We start from the raw sequence: 24,157 nt of genomic DNA, 5'->3' as shown, positions 1-24,157 counted from the left end.
CACACTTAATTCATCTTGTTTTATTAAGAGAGATATAGAAATGACATAGCGGGATAACATGTGGCCATGAGGTCCTGTTTGCATCACAAACCCTGCTGCTGTATTTCAGTCCTGTGACTGTGTCAGACGGAGTCTGTGCTCCGGTCATGGAGGAAGTACTGAACAAATACAAACAACAACTGCTTTACAAGTCACTAGTCACTCGTTTGTGTGTGTGTCACAAGTCACCACGGTTTCACGCAGCCGTGCAGTGATGACTCTGCCCACGTTAAGTAGGTATTTTTTTTGTAGTCGAGATGCAACCTAAAGTGTGCCGTGCCGAGGCGAGGCGTGCCGGGCCTATAGTGGAAAAGGGCCATTAGTGGCAGCTGTGCTGACAGCATGTGAATCACATCTGATAGGTTGTACACAGACTAATCACTTACCAATGTTGTAATAAGCTAGAGAGAACATTGGCAGGAAAAATCTGTTTTGAGTACCACATAATCTTAAATCGAATCAGGACATAGAAATATTTCGGTATTATTAGTTTATCCCATCCCCACTTGTGGAATTAGTACCCTGGACTTGGCATAAAATTGCATTTTGAAAATATATACTGTGTGAGATTAAAGCAAACACTCAAAGTATTATTAACATACAAATAAAACCAGAGTTGTATATCATATCACACTTGGTGCTACTACAGCAGTATTGCCTTTAAAATTGACCTCAGAGAAAATGGCTAAGGTCATGACCCTGCATTCTAAGCATATGCATAAATTATGCCCAAGACATGACTGACTACACTGCTGGTTTCAGCTATGGGTCTGTCCCTGCTGTTTGGAGATACATCTTCCATCTACTTGCACATAACTTGTATGTAATCGATGGCCACTTCTGGAGCTGCTGTGCATATTTTTAGTTGCAGACAAATGTAGTGGCAGGAGCAGAGAATGCTGCCTCAGAGGAAATGACTTGCACTCAGGGACTGACTTCATGACACACCAACATTATCTGCCAGCCTCGGGGCGGGGTGGATCATTTCCTGTACTGTCTGCTCGGAGGGAGATCCTTATGCGTGCGTGCGCGCGTGCATGCATGTGTTTGTGTGGGTATGTACACACACAGCAACCTCTCTCCACCTCCTGGCGTGTGTGTGTGTGTTTTTTTCCCTTAAATAGTAGTTTTGTATGAGGTCAGTCCTTTAATGGGGAAGTGAAGTTGAGATGATGGAACAGAGTGCAGTTCGTTGTATACTGACTGCAGCTGAGTGCGGAATGATGGAGAGACCAGGAAGAGAGGCAGATAAGACTGAAGGCCGGGGAGACTTTTAACAAATTGTGCTACCCTGTCTCTTATTGTGTCAGTGGGAGGACCTGAAGAGAAAGATGAGTTTGAAAGGGACCAGTTTATATATTTGGCCTAGTTCAGTGTTTAGTAATGCACAACTTCTAAATGTTGATAGACTTCCTTGCCGTTACACATTGTAACAATTACATTAATGGCTTGTCTATCTTTTCCTCATTTAAAGTATTCCCTACACTGTCTTAGATCCCATTATGAACGACTGATTGAGACAAGTAATCGGTGTTCAGTTAATAGAACATGCTGCTGCTTTGCTGCAGATTAGTTCCAAACCTATGAAGCTGCAGGAGTGAGAGGTTAAACTAGGGCTCCTACCTGTAGTTATTTTCATTATTGATTTTTCTGCCACTTTCTCAATTCATTGAGCAGTTGTTTCATCCATGAAACATCAGAAACATTTATAAAATGTTAGTATTTTCCAAAAAATTTTTCATAATGATATTCAGTTTATTATCACAGAGGAGTAGGAATGCACCAGCACCGAAATTTTCAGGATACATGAAAGAAATGATCATCCCAATTCTATACCATTGTTGTAATTTTGTTTTTATGGCTGGGACTGTGTGTACTTATCTCACTAAAGCCAAGGCTTTGCAGTTGTATAGATTAATAAATAAATCAATTAAGAATTTATGATTTCTTCGGTAATGCATGTTTATTACTTATTATCTTTATCTTTACTGTCTTGTTGCTGTAACAATGCAAATTTCCCCACTGTGGGACAAATAAAGGACTGTTTTATCTTATCTTATCTTATGATAATATTTAGGAGGATCTTATGGAACAAGGGTGCGTGTCCCTTATCTGGAGCAGACAGACAAGCCTTTTTTTTCTCTGCGCTTCGCTGTCCCTCTCCTGCGCTGTGTGCTTCTCCGTACCCAACACAGCCTGGATCATTTCTCTACGCGTTGCTTTATCCCCACATCCAAGTAATGATGAAGTGCATGGGGTCCGAGTAGATCTTAAACGTGTTGAGTGCACTTATCATTGCAGCCAAATTTCGCATTTGCGCGAAGAGACTTCCCAGCATTTAATAGGTGCTGTTCCAAACTGATTGTGGACAGACTCTGAGCGGGAATAGACAGGTTCGTGGTGGCTGCAGTTTTTGCATGCGTCATCAAAACATCCTGTTTTGGTTGTGTTGTTTCGGTGTTAAAAGTCTTGCCCCCGAAAATGCCTTTCTTAGTTAATTTTGACTTATATTGTAGGACCAACACTTAGTATTTGATTGGCTTAACCCTGCATAGAAATATACTCCACTGTAGATATTATCAACATCATCCATATACTGTTCTGCATATTATTGCTTGGGATGAACCAATAGGATACAATACATATACAATCCTACATATTGATTGCTTCATTATTCATGACACAAATGTAAATACAAATCAGCAACAGCATTTTAGCTGAGTCATGTTGTGGGCTGAGTATTCCTTCTTGATAGAAGAAGAATATTTATTACAAAGTTGGAGAATTTCATAGTTACAGTTACAGACCTTTTCAACTGTCTAAAATGACTGTATCAGACGGACTGGTATTTGTATGGGCAGATAAGTGTCTGATATTGGCATTGGTATTAGTATCGGACACAAAAAAGTAGTATCGGGCCAACTCTAATGATTGAAGCATTGCTGTCAGCTGACAAGCAAAATGAACATATTTCTTAGACATATTTTGTAATTAGTTAGATAAGATATTAGACATTCTTGTGTGTTGACTTATTGCATCATCTGTCTGTCATGTTATTTCCTTTAAACTGTTCATAAGCCATAAGAAGCAATGTTTCATCTGTAGATAGTGCTATGCCAGTGGTGTGTTAGATGCAGTCTCTAAAACTGACTACATGCCATATGGAGGTGGCTTAATCTTTTTACACCCACTGCCTCACGAAGGTCACAGAAACTGTGTGTTCCATCATTTGTCAACGAATATCGTTGAGGAGGCAGCTGTTGATAGAAAAATGATTCATCATGCTTCTCTCTCTTTCTCTCCTTCTCTCTGGAGGAGAAAAATCTGTCACTTAAAACCATTTTCTTCACATGTTGTTTAGGTAATCGGTCAGTCAAGTTGAATGAACTGAATGAAAAGTTTGCACAAGGGAAGGTGTTGGTTTAAATACAGATTTGCTGTGTGCAGTGACGTGGAACTGCTTCTGCTCCAGGCAGTGGTGAGAAAACATACAGAAAATAAACTTCTGAGAAATGCAGTCGTTGATATTCACCCCCTCATACTGATGTCCACTGTATTCTTCATTGTTTCAGTGGAGAGTTCAACCCCCGGTATGCTCTGCAGCGCAACAACACATGCAAAGACGTAACACACAAGCTTATTAATTAATTAACGCTCACAACACAACCAAGTACAGATTCCCACTGCAATCTCAGAGTGAAGGTGTTTCCTGGAAATGCAAATAAAGGGTGGACCCATCTGGAACAACATTGATGTTGTTTTCAGGGGCATGTTATGTTGATGTTTTAATGAACCAAACGGTTTTGCAGCCAGGATCGTCACTGTTTCGGCCTTAGTTAGACCTTGTGTTAACATGACCGGCCCACAGTGATTCAAATTCAATCTCGAGTGGGAAGAAAGAGGAAGAGTACATGTGTGGACACACCCAAATGTGTTGTGAATGTATCTTCATGACTAATGTCTCAGACCAGAGTAGGGTTAGTAGTCTCTCTCCACAACCATTTTGGAGTGTCATCCCTCATTAAAATATTAGAATGTAATCAATTTGGTAACATCATCAAATGAAATGAACATCATCATTTCATACATATTTAGGAACATTTTTCCTGTTATCGTCACATGTCATCATTTGGTTGTTTATACATTGTGTCCCATGGAGGGCAGACTAAAATTTGGTCGCAACCGTGTACATCACAAGTATATACTTAAATTAAATATATAGACCTCATACCAACAATAGTAATTGAATGCACAGGAGCATGTAGACACTGATGTCTCACAGACACAGATGCACACACAGACAATGCTGTACAGTCAGACTGGTTAAAAACTTAATTTGATCTTAGAGGACATAATTATGTCTGTTTGTATTTACAGAGCGTTCAGGGAAGTGCTCATAGAAGATGCGTTTTAATACGAGGTGAGAACAGATGGATTTAGAGCTGTCCACTTATGATGAGCAGATGTTGGTACCAGGTCTAAACAGGGCCTCTGTGGACCATGGAAACATCTCTGATGTGATGAGTGCAACACATTTGTTTTTGTGTTGTGTGTATTTGCATAACATTACATTACATTACATGTCATTTAGCAGACGCTTTTATCCAAAGCAACTTACAATAATAACCATTCCCTCTGTAGGTGGACAGCATCTCATATTCACACTAGGGTTGGGGAAAATAACAAATTATAACTACAAAGGATTACTCATTTATCATCAACTAATTATAGATAATAATGTTTTTTTTCTGACAGCTATTGAGATTTGGTCTGAAATATATTTATTTTTTGAAATGAATTGTTACTTATATGCTTGGCTGCTCATTTTCCCTATGTTCAAAATGTAATGATTTTGTCCTTGGACCATAACCCAGATTCTCAACCGCTTTAACCTAGATAATTGACTGTTGCCTTTGTGATTTGCTAATTGCTTAGTTTCAAATTGGTCAATAGATTTTGATTTAAAAACGAATTGTTTAGCTCTACAAAACCATTAAATCTTCTAATGAGCACATGTTCTTTCTTAGTAATGTGTTATGTCATTGTCTTAGCTTGTGGCACAGTGCTGTGCACTTGAAAACTGTGGAGTGAGCAGGTGATGCTGTGTAAATGAAGACAGCGGTTTGCCTTTTGTGTACTGCTGCATAGTTGTTTTTTTTTGCTGTACCTGTCTCTTCTGAGAGGGAAGACGACACACCCCTCGATGCTGCTCTCACTCTGAGTGCTCCGTGTGGTGTTGAAAAACTGCCATTTTAATGTGTATTTGTTTGCTGACATTGAACAAGGCTGCATCAATATCAGATTTTTTGATTGTGGTGGTCATTCGTGGTCCTAATTAATAACAGAATCTGAGATAACGGGTGGAAATGCTTTCACATGATGGCATGACATGATGATGTTTTCATTTTCTCCATGTAGGACTCCATGAACGCCCTGGTCTTAGACTTGGACTACCCTGCACTACGCAAGAACAAAAACATTGAAAACTTCATAAACAGATGTAAGTAGTCTTCTGTGTGCCAGTGAGAATTTGGAGGGTATTATTGCGGTAAATACAACACATTTAACTGATTTCTTTTATTCACTTGATGCTGTTGTTGATACCCAGATGAGAAAGTCATAGGACAAATTCGAGACCTCCAGATGAAGTCTGAAGACTTTGACAGAGTGAAAGTCATTGGTCGAGGGGCATTTGGTGAAGTCCAGCTGGTGAGTATTAAGTCTCTTTCACACTAAAAGTAGTGATTTTACTACTAAAAAGCACATTTCTAACTTTGTCAAAAGTGTTCTTGCAGATCCCATATTTGTATTTCTCTCTGACTGAAATGTTTCCTTCACCTTACAGGTCAGACATAAAGCCTCACAGAAGGTTTACGCCATGAAGCTCCTGAGCAAGTTTGAAATGATCAAGCGCTCAGACTCTGCCTTTTTCTGGGAAGAGAGGGACATCATGGCTTTCTCTAACAGTCCGTGGGTTGTGCAGGTGAAACCAACGATTATACTTTACAATCTTTTGTTACATTTTGCTTTATTTACATTACTTTACAGTTTACAGAATTTACTCCATTAACATGAAATTGATGGATGGATGGTCATGTTCTGGATACTGTGACAGAAAAATGTCCTGTAATAAGAGCTTGTGTTTGCCTTGTTCAGTTGTGCTGTGCCTTCCAAGATGAGCACTACCTCTACATGGTGATGGAATACATGCCAGGAGGTGACTTGGTCAATCTGACCAGCACCTATGATGTACCGGAGAAATGGGCCAAGTTCTACACAGCAGAGGTTGTGATGGCCTTGGATGCTATTCACTCCATGGGCTTCATCCACCGTGACGTCAAGCCAGATAACATGCTCCTGGACAGACTTGGACACCTCAAACTGGCCGATTTTGGCACATGCATGAAGATGGACTCAGTGAGTTTTTGTACAATTTTGTCACATGACTTTTTGCCTTTCAGCCCTTCTTAGCATTGTCCATTATTAGGATCTACACACAATTATTTTTTTACCTTTTCTTTTGTTAAGCACTGTATTCTGTGTGAAAAGGATATCAACATCATTTCTTGAGAAATTCATGAAATTGTCTCCCCAGCCATCTTCATCTTCTTGTTTAGGCCATACCCCACCTTCTCACCAAGTCTCAAGAAAATGGGTTGAGCAGTTTTTGTGTAATTTTGCGAACAAACTCAAAGACTGACAAATGAACTAATTAACAACATTTGTGGGTGGAAATAAAAAGCACAAGTGTCAGATCTTTCTCTTTCTTGTTTCTCTTATGGAGAGAAAGTTCATTTTTAAAGCAAATCTTGTTTATATCAGTGGACAAGATTTCAGCAAAAAGGAGCTAAATTGAATTTGGAAATAAATTGTGACTGCTGTTTCACATGTCTCAATAGCCTGATTTCATTTACTGGTTTGTAGTTATTTTGTTGTGTATTACTTAGAAAAAAAACATGTAAATGAGAACAGTGTTCTTATCAGTTCAAAAGACAAACGATTTAATTAACGTTCTAATTAGCATAATACTCGCTCATGTTTTGAGCAGGACATGGCTTCTTAGTCAGATTTAAGGTATATAGGGTTGAAAACTTTCCATGGAAATGAACAGGAATTAATAGGAATTAACTGGATTTTTTTTTTTTCTAATTGAAGGTTAAAAGTTTTTTTTTAAATCAGATTTGATGCAAATACAGTTGAATATCAGTGCTGTTCCTCAATCACAGGCACTTCTAATCTTTTCCTCTGCAGACCGGCATGGTGCATTGTGACACAGCAGTTGGGACTCCAGACTACATCTCTCCTGAGGTGCTCAAGTCCCAGGGAGGAGACGGATATTATGGGAGAGAATGTGACTGGTGGTCTGTAGGGGTCTTCATCTTTGAGATGCTTGTTGGTGAGAAAATCATCTCATTAAGTCATCATTGACTGGATAAGACCTGAGCTTACAAACATGTTTGGCTGGCACTTTTTTCCACTAACTGGCTGTAATTGCTTTTAGGTGACACGCCTTTCTATGCGGACTCTCTGGTGGGAACGTACAGTAAAATAATGGACCACAAGAACTCGCTAAATTTCCCAGATGATGTAGATATCTCCAAAGATGCTAAGAATATCATCTGTGCTTTCCTGACTGACAGGTATGAGAATTTACAGTTATCAGAAAAAAAGCTAGATATTACCTAACAGAAAGAGCTGGATGTAGATGTGCTCATATTTCCCACTGGTGTTATTTGTTAAGCTTTAAAGAATATTCAGGAAAAAGGCTGTATTTTGCTGACATCACTGATACTGCTGCAGCGTAGCCTTGATCACGGCTCTACAAATCATTCACTGTCTTTGTTTTAAGGGAGGTACGATTAGGCAGGAACGGCGTGGAGGAAATCAAACGACATCCTTTCTTCAAGAATGACCTGTGGACTTTCGACACCATCAGAGACGGTTAGTACAGTGTTCAAGAGCTTCATCTGGTCCCATCAGAGTCTTAACAGGAGCCTCTTCTGAACAGCAGCTGCATCATAATAATAATAGTAATGATGATAATATTAATGATGATAATAATAAGCTAAAAACAGAAATTTCTGTTATTATGTTTACCCACCATTCTAATCTTTATCCAGCATTTCACCTTGACCTCTCTCTCTCCTCCCTCAGCGGTTGCCCCTGTGGTCCCAGAGCTGAGCAGTGACATAGACACCAGTAACTTTGATGAGATTGAAGAAGACAAAGGTGATGTGGAAACATTCCCCACACCTAAGGCCTTTGTTGGAAACCAGTTACCGTTTGTTGGCTTCACTTACTTCAAAGAAGACCAGTAAGTCGTTAAAGTCATTTTGGTACCTCGACATATACAGTATATGCATTAAAAGATAGATTATAGATGATTGTTTTCTCAGATGTGGTCTTGGATTGTGTTGATTTTGTTCATTTTCGTCTTCAGATTGTTAAATGCCTCCAACAATTCTTCCGTGTCCCATGAGAATTCAAAAGGAGAGGTGGGTGCTTTCTCTTCCTGTTCAGCAAATGCAGTAACCCAGACCAACTTCAGCTCCTCAGGAAATAATCCAGGCTTTGGTTTACATTGTACATCATATTGAGAAGCATTAAGGATTATGATAGAAATGACTCCGAAGAGGATTTCCTTTCCTGATCCTGTGATTTATTAGCACTTTGGTGGAATTTCTATGTTCTGAGCTGCAAAGAAAGACTTGAGCGGTGCTCAGTGTAAGTGGCTGAGCTAATCAGAGAAAGTCTTAGTAAATCTGCCAACGTCACAATTAAAGCCACTGGTGAGATGGTGTCATTACAAAACTGGCTTTTTTTTTAAAAGTATCTCTGTATAACAGGAGTTATTATACTTATTTGAGGGTTAATCGTTTTCTAATCTCCAGAAAGAGCTCATTCTTCAAGTTAAAACATTTAAGCTGTTTTTGTATATATATTTTTTATGAAATAAGAAAAAGATTGTGGCCAGAGTCATGACAAATATCATGATTATTGATGCCTTGTCTACTTCATGTTAAAATGTTTTTTAGAAAGTCACATTTAAAATTACTTCTGCAAGTGATGCGAGCGAAGACAGGGTCAGTTAGCACACATTGGACAATAACAAAAATAACATCAAACTACAATAGATAAAAATGAAATAAATGGAGAAAAAAAGCACAATAATTCAATTTAACTTAAAGGCACTAGGAGTTTGAATTTGACTGAAGATTTTTCCAGGACCACCATATTTTAGATGTTTGTGTTTGCCAGTTACAGTATGTAAACTGCTTCACTGCATGGTGCACATTACAGACTCAGGTGCAGTTTTTTTTTTACTCAAGCATTTGATGAAAAAAAAGTCATTAAGTATATCAGTCTTCATTCAGTCTTGTGTGAATGACTGGTTTTCTTTTTTTTTTGTCCTTCCAGTCAGCAGCACTACAGAAGAAACTTCACCACGTAGAGGTGCAGCTCAATAATGAGAAACAGGCCAAAGATGATCTGGAGCACAAATACAGGTACAGTCACTGTTACTCTAGTGATGGTGACAGAGTGCAGTAGCTTTAATTATTAAAATCTTATAAATGTCCTGTTTCTTTTCTGCAGAGCTGCCACTAGTCGTCTGGACAAAATCTCTAAAGAGCTTGAGGATGAGGTAGGCTAATTACTTTTAAATCACAGTAAAGAATGTCTATATTCAGTTTTCTCTCAGGCATTAACTGATTCTACCTTCTTCATCCATATTTATGGCTTTTCCCAAGACCAGCATTTATTAGTCAGAATAATGGCTTCTTATGATCCACATTTGAACGTGTTTCGCTTGACTACCACCATGTCATATTCAGTAACGCTGAGCCAGAGTGCTTGCAGTATTCTAATAGCTACATTAAAATGTCTGTCTGGATTGGGATTAGTATTAAACCCCAGTTGAATTCTCATGAAGCATTGCTTATAAAGTTATGGAGTCACTGCACCGTGAAACCAGCCCTACGAGACATGTTGTACAAAGTATGTAATGATCAATTTTAGGTGAGTGGAAGGAAGAACCTGGAGTCGAGTCTGAGACAGCTGGAGAGAGAGAAGGCACTGCTGCAGCACAAGAGCCTGGAGAGCAGCCGGAAGGCAGAGAACGAGGCTGACAGGAAGCGCTGCCTGGAGAATGAAGGTGACAAGGAGAATATTTGATCATGTATCAATCAAATTTTTTAGTTTGTTTTGTTTTTTTTAAACGCATTTATTTAGTTTCTGATGTGAGCCCTTGCACAACTTTGTTCTGTTCAAAGTTTAAGGGTAAAAAATACAATGACAGACCTTTTCAGCCAAAATAAACCAAATGCCATACTGTTAACGCAGTATCACTGATCTGTTAATAATGTGATACTGTGTTAAACCAAACGACAAACTGTTTTTGGGATGGGACTAATTTTCATTTTGAACAGTCTTGTGCATTTTAAAAAATCTAATTTTTTTTCATCCTGCCCAACACAGAATGGACAATTAAAGCTCTTTTAGCTCCTTACGCTTCTATTAAAAGAGTAATGGAATCATAATATAACGTTCGTTTCTCTATTTTTTTCCCCTTACAAATAATACAGGTGACTTTGTACACGTACATGCAGTTTTTGAGTTTGACCACTGGGTGGTGCATTAGCCTCAGTAGTGCATGCAGGTTTGCTTCAGGTAATAATGAGCAGCAGGTTTGTGAGATTTGGGGAGCAAACAGTTTTCTGATCCCTTCAATAGCAGCGAAGTGTTTGTGCTGTGGTGAACCAGAAGTGGAAGATTGTTGTGATTGTTTTGAACCTTGTGCATGTGTTTACTGCGCACACAAAAATTGAATGAAGCACTGAACATCGGCATTGGCACCCAAAGCAAGTTCTCCTCGTCCACAACTCAAACGAATAAATCAAATGTATGGTGCACTCTTCATTTATGTCGCAGTCCTTTGACACTTTTTATGATTACAATATTGTTATTACAATCACAATTTCCTCCACTGTGCTCAATAATATTACCCATTTCGGGTATATGGCATCAGTCAGGTTTGATCTGATGCCATAGTAAATGTCCAAGTAAATGTTTTTACTTAAATGGGCATAAAGACTGTCTCTCTGTTCATGGAATAAATTACAAGTTAGCTTAAAACCAGAACATATAATCTCTTTGAAATCAAAGGAAAATGGTTTAGGGAAAACTTCAAGTTCATAATAACACTTGTTACATTCTGATTTGACTGTCAAATCCAAATCCAACAGCATTATCACATCTATACTGTTACTTACTGTTGGACAGTTTGGGATGCACATTGTAAATCTGTTGTCTTTTATTTCTCTTCTATACCTTACATAAGAAATGTCTTTATATGGATTCTTTATTTACATCAGTCAGCGTTTGTATTGATGGATGGTTTGTCTTCGGTCTGTGTTCTTCTGTGTTGTGCAGTGAACGGCCTGCGAGACCAGCTGGATGACATGAAGAGAAGAAACCAGAATTCACACATTTCAAATGAGAAGAATATTCACCTGCAGAAACAGGTCAGTGGACTTAAAGGTCAAGAGGTTTGGATTCGTATGAAAAGTAAAGAACATTTTAATACAAGTTATAAGGGGTTTTTCTTAGGTAATATAATGTGGTGTAGCACATTTGCAATGGAGGTGTTAAAGCCATCTATGACACCAGACAAATTAATTTTTTGGTGGCTTACATGATGTGAAGAGAATTGTTGTGTTGTAGTGTTGCACAAGTATTCAGACTCAAGCTTAACAAAGAGATTTAATAAACTGATGAGAAACCAAGTCAAACTCCATCACTCCACTTTCCTCCATTAGCTCGAAGAGGCCAACACGCTGCTTCGGGCCGAGTCTGAGGCAGCGACGAGGCTCCGTAAAGCCCAGACTGAAAACAGCAAGCAGCTGCAGCAGCTAGAGGCCAACGTACGCGAACTGCAGGACAAATGCTGCCTGCTGGAGCGCAGCAAGCTCAGTCTGGAGAAGGAATGCATCAGCCTGCAGGCGGCTCTGGAGACGGAGAGGCGAGAGCATAGCCAGGGCTCAGAGACCATCAGTGACCTTATGGGTGGGTGAAACACAAACATGTTATGCAATACAGGAAAAAAAAATCTTCTCTGGCCTGGAAAGTCTTTGCATATATGAACATTCTTTTGGTTGAAAACAAAGAAGCAGGGTCTTCAAACTGTTCTCCCTTAGCTCTAGGAAACATAAACCAAACACAGCAAAAGTTGTGTGATCAGAAAAAAAAACACTGTTGTAATGAATATGAGGAATAGTTAATAAAATGTTCTGAGTCGCCGCAGAGTTTACTTATTTCGTTTTTATGAGTTGAAAATTCTCTGTCTTATAAACAGAGAGGGCGCCAAAGAGGCTTTCCTGGCTTCAAGTAATAGTTTGCCGTGCAGAGTGGTTTTTATTAAAGCCCATTCAGAAAACCACACATTCACTATCTGTATTTGTATGTGTGTGAGGCTGAGGAATGAATTTATAAGAGCTTTTATTTAAAGGGGTTTTTGAGGATGTGCTGCACAGAGCTACAAGTCTACATCAGAAGGTTTCTCATCACGGGTTGAACATATCTTGGTGTAGAGAATGAATGTGAAACACCATCTAAAGTGATCCATGTGTGACAGTTGTCGATAGTGGACTGCGGTTTCCTTTCAGCTCCCAGGATGCATTCGTTTGTTTACTTCAGGTCCAATAATTCAACCATAAGTGAATTAAAGCAGTGCTCAGACTATTTAAACTGCCTGATTAAAGCATTTATCTGATGGTGTGAATTGAGGGGAAGATCACATTTGAAGCAAACACAGCTCAGTTAACACCGGATTCCTGCTCATTTTTTATCTGCTTATGTCAAACTGCTGCTCCTAATTACTTTTAACCATGTAAATAGTCAGATTCAGTAATTAAACACATATTATTGAGAATCCTGAAATGAATTGATTGCTGGCTGGTGATTTGGGTGGTTGGATGTTTTTTGTGTGTGAGCACACAAAACATCTAACAACTAAGTGATTAGTTTTGTGTATGGTAGATGCTTGAGTTGGACTCATTCCTGTTTTTGACGCATGCTTCTCTGGTGAATATATCCTGTAGGACGGATCTCTGGTCTGGAGGAGGAGGCACGTCAGCAGAGACAGGCTCTGGCCAAAGCTGACACTGAGAAGAGACAGCTTCAGGAGAAACTCACTGATCTGGAGAAAGTAAATCAGTAAATCTGACTTCAAGAATAAAAACCTGATTTATAAGCGTTACTTAATATTAAACACCCTTTTTTGTGTTTTGGAGTTCTGCCAGTAATGAGCAGCGAATATACCAGTGTATACAATCTTTTTGGCAGTGTGAGGGTATTTGAACATTACCTAAATTTGCCAGTTTACTTCGTCTGTGTTTCTGGTACAGGATACTGTACTTGCATAATTCAGTGATTCCCCCTAAACTTATTTTATCTCTGTTAAAACCCAGTTTCGGACTGTATAGTTGGCACACTGCCTTGGTCTGGTCATCACTTTATTCAAAGTGTTCCCTCATAGCTATACTCAGCATTTTGTTTCCCCTTCAATGCATTTTTTGTAGATGATGCCAAATTAATCACAAGACCTAATGTATAGATTACCTTTTAGAGTGATGGTCGCCTTCATATTTCCAGAAATCTATCCTAAGAAAAACTATTTCACTAGTGGTGATTTCTTGCGTTTAAAAATTCAAGCCTTTTTCATGGAAACCATTGTTCAGTGCCATGTGGCCTCCCTCAGGGCTGTGAAACTACTGCATGTGGACTGTGAGAAGTCATTAAAAATAGATTAGAATTTAAACTCTATCATTAAAATGATAATTATATGATTTACAAGGTGATATCACGAGTGAGCGAGTGTTTGAGCATGAGAAAAGGGTGCAGTGGTTTTGCGATGTCCATTTAATTGTTGCTCCTGGTGTCCACCACCTCACCTCTGCTCTTGCACTTGTTTCTTCTCTGTGTAGGAGAAGAGCAACAAAGAGATTGATTTGACCTACAAGCTGAAGGTGCTGCAACAGGAGCTGGAGCAGCAGGAGACTTCTCACAAGGCCACCAGGGCAATGCTGGCGGACAAGAGCAAGATCAAGGTGACCATTGAGGGCGCCAAGTCAGAGTCCATGAAGGGTGAGAGCACCGACCTTTTGTTGCCTGCGTGTTGTTCTCTTGTTTACCTCAACACAACACTCTGGACATTATATCTAGTGAAGGGAAAGATTCTAACTGTGTCTGCATTTAACTGCAACTTAAAATTCCTGTGCATGAAGTTGTACATGAATGTTACATATGTACATCAGTTGTTTTAAATACTTTTTTTATACACATATTGACTCAATTTCTTTATTATAATTATTATTTACTGCATTACAGTAAAGAGATGGAATATTTGGTAGTAATGCTGAATGTTATAGCAGCTATCAAGGAACAGAAAATGCGAGTATGTATGTTTTACTCTGACTTCCTGGAAACTAGAAAGTCAGAATGACAAAAAAAAATGTTAAATTTCCTATTTATTGTAAATAATTCTTTTTACACACACACACACACACTCCAGCTGTCTCCATGTATAAACCTAAATTAAAAGATCCAGTGCCTTTTTCACATTGTAAAAATCTTATCTCATCTGTAATGTCCATGCAGAGATGGAACAGAAGCTGGCGGAGGAGCGAGCAGCCAAACTGCGCCTAGAGAACAGAATACTGGAGCAGGAGAAACACAGCAGCATGATGGACTGTGACTATAAACAGGCCTTGCAGAAACTTGATGAGCTGCGCAGACATAAGGACCGCCTCACTGAGGAGGCAAGTGTTTATCATGTGTGCAGGACATGTGCAGGACATGTTTTGTTATTAGATGTCACCCACAACAGCTAACCCTGCAGCTTATGTCGCACTGAGTGGAAGAACTGTTATTCATTGACAGCTTAAAAAAACAAAAAAACAAAACAGAAAGTGACAATATAAACATTACAAACGCTTTTCTCTTCGTTTTGTTCACACTATCAGGTGAAGAACTTGACGCTGAAGATCGAGCAGGAGACACAGAAACGCACGCTGACTCAGAACGACCTGAAGGCCCAGATACAGCAGCTCAATGCTCTGAGAACCTCGGAGAAACAGCTCAAACAGGAAACTAATCACCTGCTGGACATTAAACGCAGCTTGGAGAAACAGAACCAAGAGCTGCGCAAGTCAGTTTCCTCTTCACTTGCCCTTTTCTTTTCTTCTCGAGCCTTCACAGTGTGCCAGAGCGAGGGCGATAAGTGATGCAACTTTTCCTTTCTGTCCACAGAGAACGGCAGGACACTGACGGGCAGATGAAGGAGTTACAGGACCAGTTAGAAGCCGAACAGTATTTCTCTGTGAGTCTTAATTCTCCCTGCATGTAAAATGACAACACATGTTTGTCGGGGTTCTCGCCAGGGCAGTTGAGCATAGGGGGCCCCTACGCTTATTGTGGCCCCTATCTAGAGGGGCTTTTCTGTTGTTTTTTCCATTTTTACTAATGTCGTAATAATAGCTTTACTTCACAAAATTAGGCCTTTACTTCTCAAAATGCAGTAAATAGTGTTTCAGAGGGTTATAAATTTCAAAATTTTCCAGTGGGGATGCCCAGGGAACACCCTACAATACTTGCTTTTTAATTCATTACTAATCTGTGTTTTTGGTTATTCTAACTCTAAACAAAACATGAATGAGATGTCCTTTATCAAGCTTCTTAAATGTACTGTAGAGAACTGTCAGTTTCATCACAATGTGCAGCATATGTTCCTGTATTATTTGTAAGCTTTCTCTGACCTGTTTCCCGTGTCTCCCAGACATTGTACAAGACCCAGGTTCGTGAACTGAAGGAGGAGTGTGAGGAGAGGAACAAACTCCTTAAAGATGTTCAGCAGTCTCTGCAGGATCTACAGGAGGAGAGGTGCTTAATATGCTGCTTGAAAAGTAGTTTTTACTTTTCTGTTTCGATTTAAACACCAGTGACAAAACACAGTAGCTTTTGTTTAAGGTAGAAATGGTTTGTTCATGTTCAAGATTTGTTTGTACTTGTAGCTTCTCAGTTTTAGGCGAATATGCCTGAGAATTGATCATACATAAAATATGTCCTCATTCCCAACACATGCATGAAATAAAGACACCGTAAATATCAATCAGTCAGTGCATCCCTTAAAATAAGAAGGTAGCTGTGAGTCAATTTACACCATATGAATGAGATGCTCTGGCCCGTGTTGGTGAGTAACAGTTGACTTGTTTCAGGGACTCACTGGCGGCTCAACTGGAGATCACTCTGACAAAGGCTGACTCGGAGCAGCTGGCACGCTCCATTGCTGAGGAGCAGTACTCAGACCTGGAGAAGGAGAAGATAATGAAGGAGCTGGAACTGAAGGAGATGATGGCCCGGCATCGCCAAGAGCTGGCTGAGAAGGACATCACCATTGGCTCAGTGAGTTGCATTACAGTAATAGTTCATGTACAGAGACACTACAGCATTTTAGCTTGTAGGGACACACAAACCACTCATGTCCTCTTTGGCGCATTTGTCACAAAATAACACATTCAAACTGCCTTTTGGAGGCAGCAGTGTGGATCCTCAACTCTGGTATGTGGCGTGAGCAGTGTAAAAGGGGACATAAAGATGAAGCAGCAAACATATTCCTCTATTTACTGAACATAATCTAAGACTAGATGTCGTAGACTTGATCTGGCATAGATTTTAGTTGGTGTCTAAAATCTGTTCAGTGCTGGCAGCCTTGTTTTCAGTGAGTGTGAGTGTCTGTGTCATAAGCTGGTTCCTGAGAGGTCCAAATCCAGTGCCCACTCAGTTATGTTTGATTGAACAGATGGCAGTGGCAGACAGTTTAGACTGAGCTCATACTTCATTTCTTGCTTTGTGCAGCTGGAGGAGGCCAATCGCACCCTGACCAGTGATGTTGCCAACCTCGCCAATGAGAAGGAGGAGCTGAACAACAAACTGACGGAGGCAATTGAAGGTATTAAAAATGTCTGTGTGGCAAAGGTTAGACAAGCAAATGACATGTCGCTTAATTCCCTGTCTTTCCTCATTCAGAGTCAGAGAAGTCAAAGGATTGGGAGCAGCAGATCAGCCAGATGAGGCTGGGATTTGAGAAGCAGCTGCAGTCTGAGAGGACGCTGAAAACACAGGCACGTTTTTAAACAACATGTCACAGATGTTAAAGTAATGAAAGCTATAGCCTAGAAAATATCTCTTCACATCTACTCTCAAAACATGTTGAAATGTGACTTCCCCCTGTGTCAATCTTACAGGCCGTCAATAAGCTGGCAGAGATCATGAACAGGAAGGAGGTGCGTGGTGGAGGCAGTCGCCGCGGTAACGACACAGACATGCGGCGAAAGGAGAAGGAGAACAGGAAGCTGCAGTTGGAGTTGAGGTCGGAGAAGGAAAAGCTCAACAGCACCATCATCAAATACAACAGAGAGATCAACGAAATGCAAGCAGTAGGTGGCACAGTCGCACAAGTTCCAGTGTTGCGTCCTGCTTCTTTTTTGATAAACGGTTGCTTTAAACAAATGCAATTCAGTATTTCACACACCATTTCCCTGTTCCTTGTAGCAACTGGCAGATGAGAGCCTGATGCGTATTGAGCTGCAGATGGCCCTGGACAGTAAAGACAGTGATATCGAGCAGCTGAGAAATCTTCTGCAGTCGCTCAGTGTTCAGTCAATGGACTCTGCCAGTGTGAGCAGTGGACCAGAGTTTGATGCTGATGATGCGTACACAGGTAAGTGCTTGACCACTTGCCTTAAAATGTCGATTCTTCTACTCAGCTTCATGCTGTATAGATTTATTGTCCTTGGGGTTAAAATCTATCTTTAATAAATATAAAATGTAGACGTGGGACGAGCTGCTATGAAGCTGATTCCTAAAATGTCCTAAGAAGTAGAGTGCACACGGACTTTTCAAGTTACGCAGTATTTCATTTTTTTTACTTTCAGGGGGATTTTGACAAAAATATAATATCTTCTTATTTTCTGGGGCTTGTAAGATAATGATATTTAAAATTATGTCCAACAAAATTTAGGAAAACAGTGTTTTAAAAGCGGAGTTGGTTAATTATATTCACGATAACATGTGAAACCTTTGTTTCATGTGAAGGACAAGCTGTTAAACCAGAGTGCATCTTGTCACCTGAGCATTCATCAGCATTTGTTTTCTCCAATCTCTCCCCATCTCAAGATTTTTGTTGTTGTTTTTTGTGCTAGTACCTTGGCTAGTTTAGGGTTTGCTGTGGTCACCTCCTGATCATGTGACCATGACCCTTGCTCACTGCTCACACACCCACTGGTTTAGATCAATACACGATATTTGTATTCAATGTACAGTGATACCGGTGGATTATTAATCTGTTTATACTCACGTTCCATACTCTCTCCTTCTCCCACTAAAAAGAAACAAGACTTGAGGGGTGGCTCTCTCTCCCCGTGAGAAACAACACAAAGAAGTTTGGATGGGCGAAAAAGGTATGAATAAGTGAAGGGAGGCTTTGTTACTTTGCTACAGCAGTGCTCGTCTTCGTTTTCTCACGGTATCTGTTGTGTCTCTGCAGTATGTTGTAGTGAGCAGCAAGAAGATTCTCTTCTACAACAGTGAGCAAGACAGAGAGCAGTCTATTCCCTACATGGTGCTTGACATAGAGTGAGTGCAACCACACTGAAGTTCAGTATAATTTCCTGTAAAGCTGTTCCTGTGCGCGCGTTAACCCCGATGATGTGGTTTGAAAAGAGAATGTAACAAGTTTCATCTCCGTCACACAGCAAGCTCTTCCACGTGAGGCCTGTCACTCAAACTGATGTGTACCGTGCCGATGCCAAAGAAATCCCCAGGATATTCCAGGTCAGTCTCATCTGGGTGACATGAACAATATGTGAAATGTGATTGGTCGAGCACACATTTAGTCTAAAATCCTCCCACGTTTTTCAGATTCTTTATGCCAATGAAGGTGAGAGCAAAAAGGAGCCAGAGTTTCCTGTTGAGCCACTGCCCATCGGAGAGAAATCCAGCTACATCTGCCACAAGGGCCACGAGTTCATCCCCACACTCTACCACTTCCCCACCAACTGTGAGGCGTGCACCAAGCCGCTGTGGAACATGTTCAAGCCGCCGCCTGCTCTGGAGTGTCGACGCTGTCACATCAAGTGCCACAAAGACCACATGGACAAGAAGGAGGATATTATTGCTCCCTGCAAAGGTTAGAGGCTTTCAACAAGAGACTCCAAAACAAGGCAATTGCCAATTTAGCCATGCCAGTTTAAAAAACAGAACATGTACATGTTGGAGACATGTTCTTAAGTTCTTATTGTACTATTGGACACGCTTCACATGCAGTGGGTAAAAAACGTGTGATGTACATAACAAGTATTATTTTTTTTTTCTGTTTTCACAACTGTGGCTTGCAGTGCTATACAGTGCTGTTTTTTTTCTAAATGTGCCATATTTCTCAATTAAAAACCCGTTACACGTGTACATTGAAATACGGTGTTTGTACGGTAATATTTTCTTGGCATCATGTGGTAACGCTCCATCACGTCTTAATCGATTACACAGTAAATATTGAACAAAATTACATAAATTAGATGTTTTCTTGGTGCTAAAGTAAACTGACCGACTGATCAACTATATCCTCTTTTACCACCAGTAAACTATGACATATCTACGGCCAAGAACCTGCTGCTGCTGGCCGTGTCCCAGGAGGAGCAGCAGAAGTGGGTGAGCCGGCTGGTCAAGAAGATTCCCAAGAAGCCTCCGCCGGCAGAGCACTTTGCACGCTCATCGCCACGCACCTCCATGAAGGTCCAGGCCAGCCAGTCCATGAGGAGGCCCAGTCGACAGCTCCCCACCAGCAAGAGCAGGTAGAACGCAATTAAAATCACAGCAGCCACTTCCATAAACGGTTCAAAGTTCCCTAAAAGCAGAGTTCGTGTTTTTTTGTGCGGGTTTGAAATGCAGGGATAAGAGATGCCGTTCTTTTGTTCTCGCCGTGCTTCATGATGACGAGGGGTCAGCAGCGTTGTGTTGTGTGATGTCTCTTTGTAAACGTCCGAGCCCTTTAGAACAGCTGCGAGTCAACACATGGAAAGAACTGACTCTTGTTTATCTGCAGTAAAATGTCACCTGGCCATCAGAACTGATTTCCCCTTTCAGATTGGAGGAATTTGGTCTCCAGGACTGGCACTGGGCGTTGGATGATATCGATGATGACTGTTCCTCTATTCATTTCTGATGACTACATATGGTAACACTGTGTGTGCTGTGCTGTGCAGTGATTTCAGCAGCATAGACCCTCGAGTGTTTCAATACCCTCTGCTGCTTATTCTCTTCAGTCTTACGGCAGCTCTTTAACCTCGATTCTGAGAGAATTTCAGAAATGTCTCCACCTATGTGACCGTGCATTCTTTGACCTTAGCCCTCGCAGGTCAAATGGCTTCAAAGTGAGGCGAGGAGACTCCAACAGTGAAGGGTTTCAATGACGACTTCCGCAATCCTTTGCTTCCTTCAGCCTGATGTTTACCTGTAAACAACTAAACTCCTGAATGTGTGTATTTTTGTCTAAAGAGATATTTTTGCACTAAACGTGGGGACAGTGCTGGACACAGTGTTGTGATGGTGGTGGTGGTGGGCTGTGTGAACACCCTCATTTTTAGAAAACTGTGCTATAGATATAGATAGAATAGATTCTCAAGTTTAGACCGAATTCATGAACGCAAGTTTTTGAGTTAACCTGCTTATAGCAGTCAGTTTTTTGATGAAGATGAATTGTCATCTTTATGTAAAACATTTAGGAAATGCAGGGCTGTAGGACCATATGTTCTGACAAGCTCTAAATCAGCTATATATCCCTCACATATATTAGTCATTTCAAAGTTCAAAATTCAGCAAAACATCTGAAGGCGCACACTTTAGATCATGTTACACACCACTGAAGTTTCAAAACATTCATCAATAAAATGTGAGGCAGATTAAATATGTAGGCTGAATGTCAGATTTTTAATTTCCAGATCGCAGTAATCCCTCTTATTGGCCAGATAACTTTCATTCACATCGTAGATTCCTGACAGTTTGATAAATGAGGGCCTCGCTGTGTTTGCATGTGCCACTTTGGTGTTTCACTCGATAACTGGGATCAGTGACTGCACTACAGGCTGTTTGAAAGGGAAGCCGATCTGTTGCTCATTGTCTTCTGGGTTACAATAAGATTCATACGTAAAAGTACCTTTTTAATTCAGTCGAACAGCATATACACGGTCAGACATTTAGATGTTTCACATGTTGCTCCGCCGATAGAAATAGGGCTGAAGCTGAAGATTGTGTTTCCCAAAGCTGTTCTCAAACGTCTTGTTTTGTCCACAAACCAAACATTATTCGGTTTTAATTATTTCTTTGTTATATGGAGCAAAGAAACCATTCACATTGAAGAAGCTGAAAAATAACAACACTCAAACCGTAATCAAGTAATCGTTGCAGCCCTGATTGTGGTAATTCCACTCTTAGCTTCCTGTACACTAAATGTAAAAGAATCTTCTTTGCTCCTGTCTTTAGAAGATTTATTCATACATTGCCTGGAGGTGATTTCATGTTAGCTTCAAGATTCAGGATTCTTTCATCTTGACATGTCATCTAGGATTTGCTGAGACTAACCCTGCCTCTGTTTGTCTCTCCTCTTCCAGTTAACCTTACTTGGGAGTGTGGTGCATCTTCAAGGTGGTGGGATGTGTTTCCTCCTAAATCAAAGACCGTACACAAAGCTCTGTTTGCAGATCCGCACACTGAACCTCCACATCACTCCTCCACAACCTGTCCTGCTTCAGCCTGTGAGAGCTACACACATTCATGTTTCCCTGTCGTTGAACTTTATGGGTTCAGTGTTTTCCGGCAAAGCTCAACCGCTCGTAAGCGCGTTAGCTTGGAGGTTTTTCTCACGGGCCCTCGAATAGAGCATGTCGGTGTGTCTCTGTGGGGCTGGAAATAGCACATTTAGCCCCGGCAGAGCGCAACAGAGCCCTTTTTATATGCTCGACTCGAGATGGAAGGAAGGGGGATACACTTACCTCAATGGTTCTCGCATGGAAACTCTGCCTGATTTATTTCTGGACCCAGCAGAAAAACTCTCCACTCCACCTTTGGGAATTCTTGTGGCCAAATTTTTTTTTATGTGTGTGTGTTGAATGATGTTGAACAATATTAAGGGTTAAAGGGGAACACTACACAGAGAAGATGGTTGGCTTTGTAACATGTTGGCTGAACACAGTTGAACTTGATCCCAGCTTATCAACATAGATCGTAGCCGTTCTGTTTTCAGGTGCGTATCCACACAGGGTCACAGAAATGTGAATGAGGTACTTGAGAGAAGGAGCTGTGCGGCTTCATTCAGTTTTTTTCTTACAAAAACACTCCCTCTGAGTGCCTGTTATTCAGATTTCTGACTGTGGCACGCTCTGAGTCACTGGTTTTGTTGTTGAAGGACTTGCCAGTCGTATGTGAAAAACACAATCCTGCTCTGAATGTCGATCGATGGACGACCAGCCAGACACGAGATCCTCGCCATCCCATAATCAGAAGTACTTTGTCAGCTGTGAGGGTTAATGTTTACTGAAATCACGGGGGGCGCACTGTTCGTGCTTTTCGGCTCCTGTTTTTGTGTGTTTGGTGTGTTTTTTTTTGAATGTACATCTGGGCTTCGCCAGAGACGTCACGCGAACATTGTCCTCCTTTCCAAATATACTTGACTGAAGTGCTCTTTCGTGACCAACTGCTCTGAGTGAACGTGCATGTGTTTGCCTTTTCAGGCCTCACACTTGAGTGCTGTCACCCACAGACCTCCACCTGTTCACTAATGTGCTTTTACGGTCATTCCTGATGATGATGATGAAAATGAAGGGGAAGTAAATGAATGAGAACAATGAAGGTATGCAATCATATCCCAGCAGTCAAAATACTGAGCAGCACTATTCCATTGAAAGTTTGTTTTTTATAATTGTCCTGATATTTTTGTATTAAAAGTAACCAAACTCTGAGTTTGGGCACATTGTTGTGTGTATGTGGCTTATATAGCAAATGGAGAGTAAACTATGTGTGTGAGTGTGCGTGCGTGCGTGTGTGTGTGTACCGAGTGGTCTCCTTTAACCATGAAGCATGTTTTATACCTATAAATATACACAGTATATATATTTTACATGCCATACAGTGCACATTATATTATTTATACAGCCTTGTCCACTTTGTATTTAAGGGCTTTACATCCAGATTGCATGTTTGCTACCAAACAGCTCTATAATAATAACCACTTCAATAAAGACATGGATGTGCTTTTTTTTTGGGTTCTGGATTATTTCTCCATCTTATAATATCTGTGAGGCTGTTCTAGATGATTCTTATGTGAGACTGAATGTCTGGAAATAGAGCTTCTGCTTTCTAAACTGAAGCCTTGTACGTCAGTGGGAAAAATGAGCTTTTACTTCTCACTTGATAGTAAACATTGGTATTAATGGTCTTAATTATGAATGCATAATGTATTCAAGAAGTCTGGACTTTTTTGCCAATAACTGATACACATACTGCACCCAAACACAGTCAGTTTGTCTTCTATGGTGAATTTAACATTTTTCATACTCGTGTCACAGAGATGCAGACATTTTGAAAATGAATAAACATAAAAAATCAAAAGTTGGTAAAGGGCGCAACTGAGCCGACATATCTTTAGATACATTCATGTTTCTAAAGTGTTTTTATTGCAAGTTATTTGGTTTTATTTTGTAGTTGAAGATTGTGCATTTAGAGCAATATTGCTCCAAGTTTAAAAAACCAAGGCCATTCAATTGTTTACTAGTTTGCACTTCAGTATCTTTGAAAAAATAGGCCATTTTTGTGACACTTGATTGTTGAAAATAACACATCTATAATAAATGATATACTTTATAAAATGTTACATACTGTATTCAGTCTACTGCTAGTCATCAGTCATACTGAGGTATCTTGGCGTGTTTGCCGATATCCGATATTATATTTCAAATCCAATATTGCTGATAATGTTTTTGTGCGTCCATAGTCTCCATCGTGTCTTTCACGT

The 24,157-nt window shown here is 40.3% G+C and overlaps 1 protein-coding gene across 2 annotated transcripts in view; it reads left to right on the top strand.

Annotated features, from left to right (window-relative positions):
- The window catches only part of rock2a (rho-associated, coiled-coil containing protein kinase 2a), a 37,585-nt gene extending 14,188 nt beyond the window's left edge, over positions 1–23,397 (top strand). Inside the window, exons 2-33 of one of the 2 annotated variants that reach the window (XR_006361943.1) lie at positions 5,458–5,539; positions 5,648–5,748; positions 5,885–6,022; positions 6,196–6,456; positions 7,291–7,435; positions 7,541–7,679; positions 7,889–7,980; positions 8,194–8,353; positions 8,480–8,534; positions 9,457–9,545; positions 9,634–9,682; positions 10,057–10,192; positions 11,470–11,561; positions 11,856–12,102; positions 13,137–13,243; positions 14,022–14,181; positions 14,695–14,855; positions 15,060–15,244; positions 15,346–15,415; positions 15,872–15,975; positions 16,311–16,497; positions 16,951–17,044; positions 17,122–17,216; positions 17,340–17,531; positions 17,647–17,815; positions 18,484–18,554; positions 18,641–18,729; positions 18,849–18,927; positions 19,015–19,282; positions 19,730–19,943; positions 20,236–20,626; positions 21,759–23,397. Coding sequence is in view for 1 of the 2 variants with exons in the window: in XM_044047085.1 (XP_043903020.1) it covers positions 5,458–5,539; positions 5,648–5,748; positions 5,885–6,022; positions 6,196–6,456; positions 7,291–7,435; positions 7,541–7,679; positions 7,889–7,980; positions 8,194–8,353; positions 8,480–8,534; positions 9,457–9,545; positions 9,634–9,682; positions 10,057–10,192; positions 11,470–11,561; positions 11,856–12,102; positions 13,137–13,243; positions 14,022–14,181; positions 14,695–14,855; positions 15,060–15,244; positions 15,346–15,415; positions 15,872–15,975; positions 16,311–16,497; positions 16,951–17,044; positions 17,122–17,216; positions 17,340–17,531; positions 17,647–17,815; positions 18,484–18,554; positions 18,641–18,729; positions 18,849–18,927; positions 19,015–19,282; positions 19,730–19,943; positions 21,759–21,762 (4,035 nt within the window). In the remaining variant the exon portion in view is untranslated. The remainder of the gene's footprint in view (positions 1–5,457; positions 5,540–5,647; positions 5,749–5,884; positions 6,023–6,195; positions 6,457–7,290; positions 7,436–7,540; positions 7,680–7,888; positions 7,981–8,193; positions 8,354–8,479; positions 8,535–9,456; positions 9,546–9,633; positions 9,683–10,056; positions 10,193–11,469; positions 11,562–11,855; positions 12,103–13,136; positions 13,244–14,021; positions 14,182–14,694; positions 14,856–15,059; positions 15,245–15,345; positions 15,416–15,871; positions 15,976–16,310; positions 16,498–16,950; positions 17,045–17,121; positions 17,217–17,339; positions 17,532–17,646; positions 17,816–18,483; positions 18,555–18,640; positions 18,730–18,848; positions 18,928–19,014; positions 19,283–19,729; positions 19,944–20,235; positions 20,627–21,758) is intronic. The other variant, XM_044047085.1, reaches the window with a different exon arrangement.
- The last annotated feature ends 760 nt before the right edge of the window (positions 23,398–24,157 follow it).

Source organism: Solea senegalensis, linkage group LG16 (assembly GCF_019176455.1).
Source record: "Solea senegalensis isolate Sse05_10M linkage group LG16, IFAPA_SoseM_1, whole genome shotgun sequence".
NCBI classification, from domain to species: Eukaryota; Metazoa; Chordata; class Actinopteri; order Pleuronectiformes; family Soleidae; genus Solea; species Solea senegalensis.
This window is presented reverse-complemented; position numbering and strand designations above follow the sequence as displayed.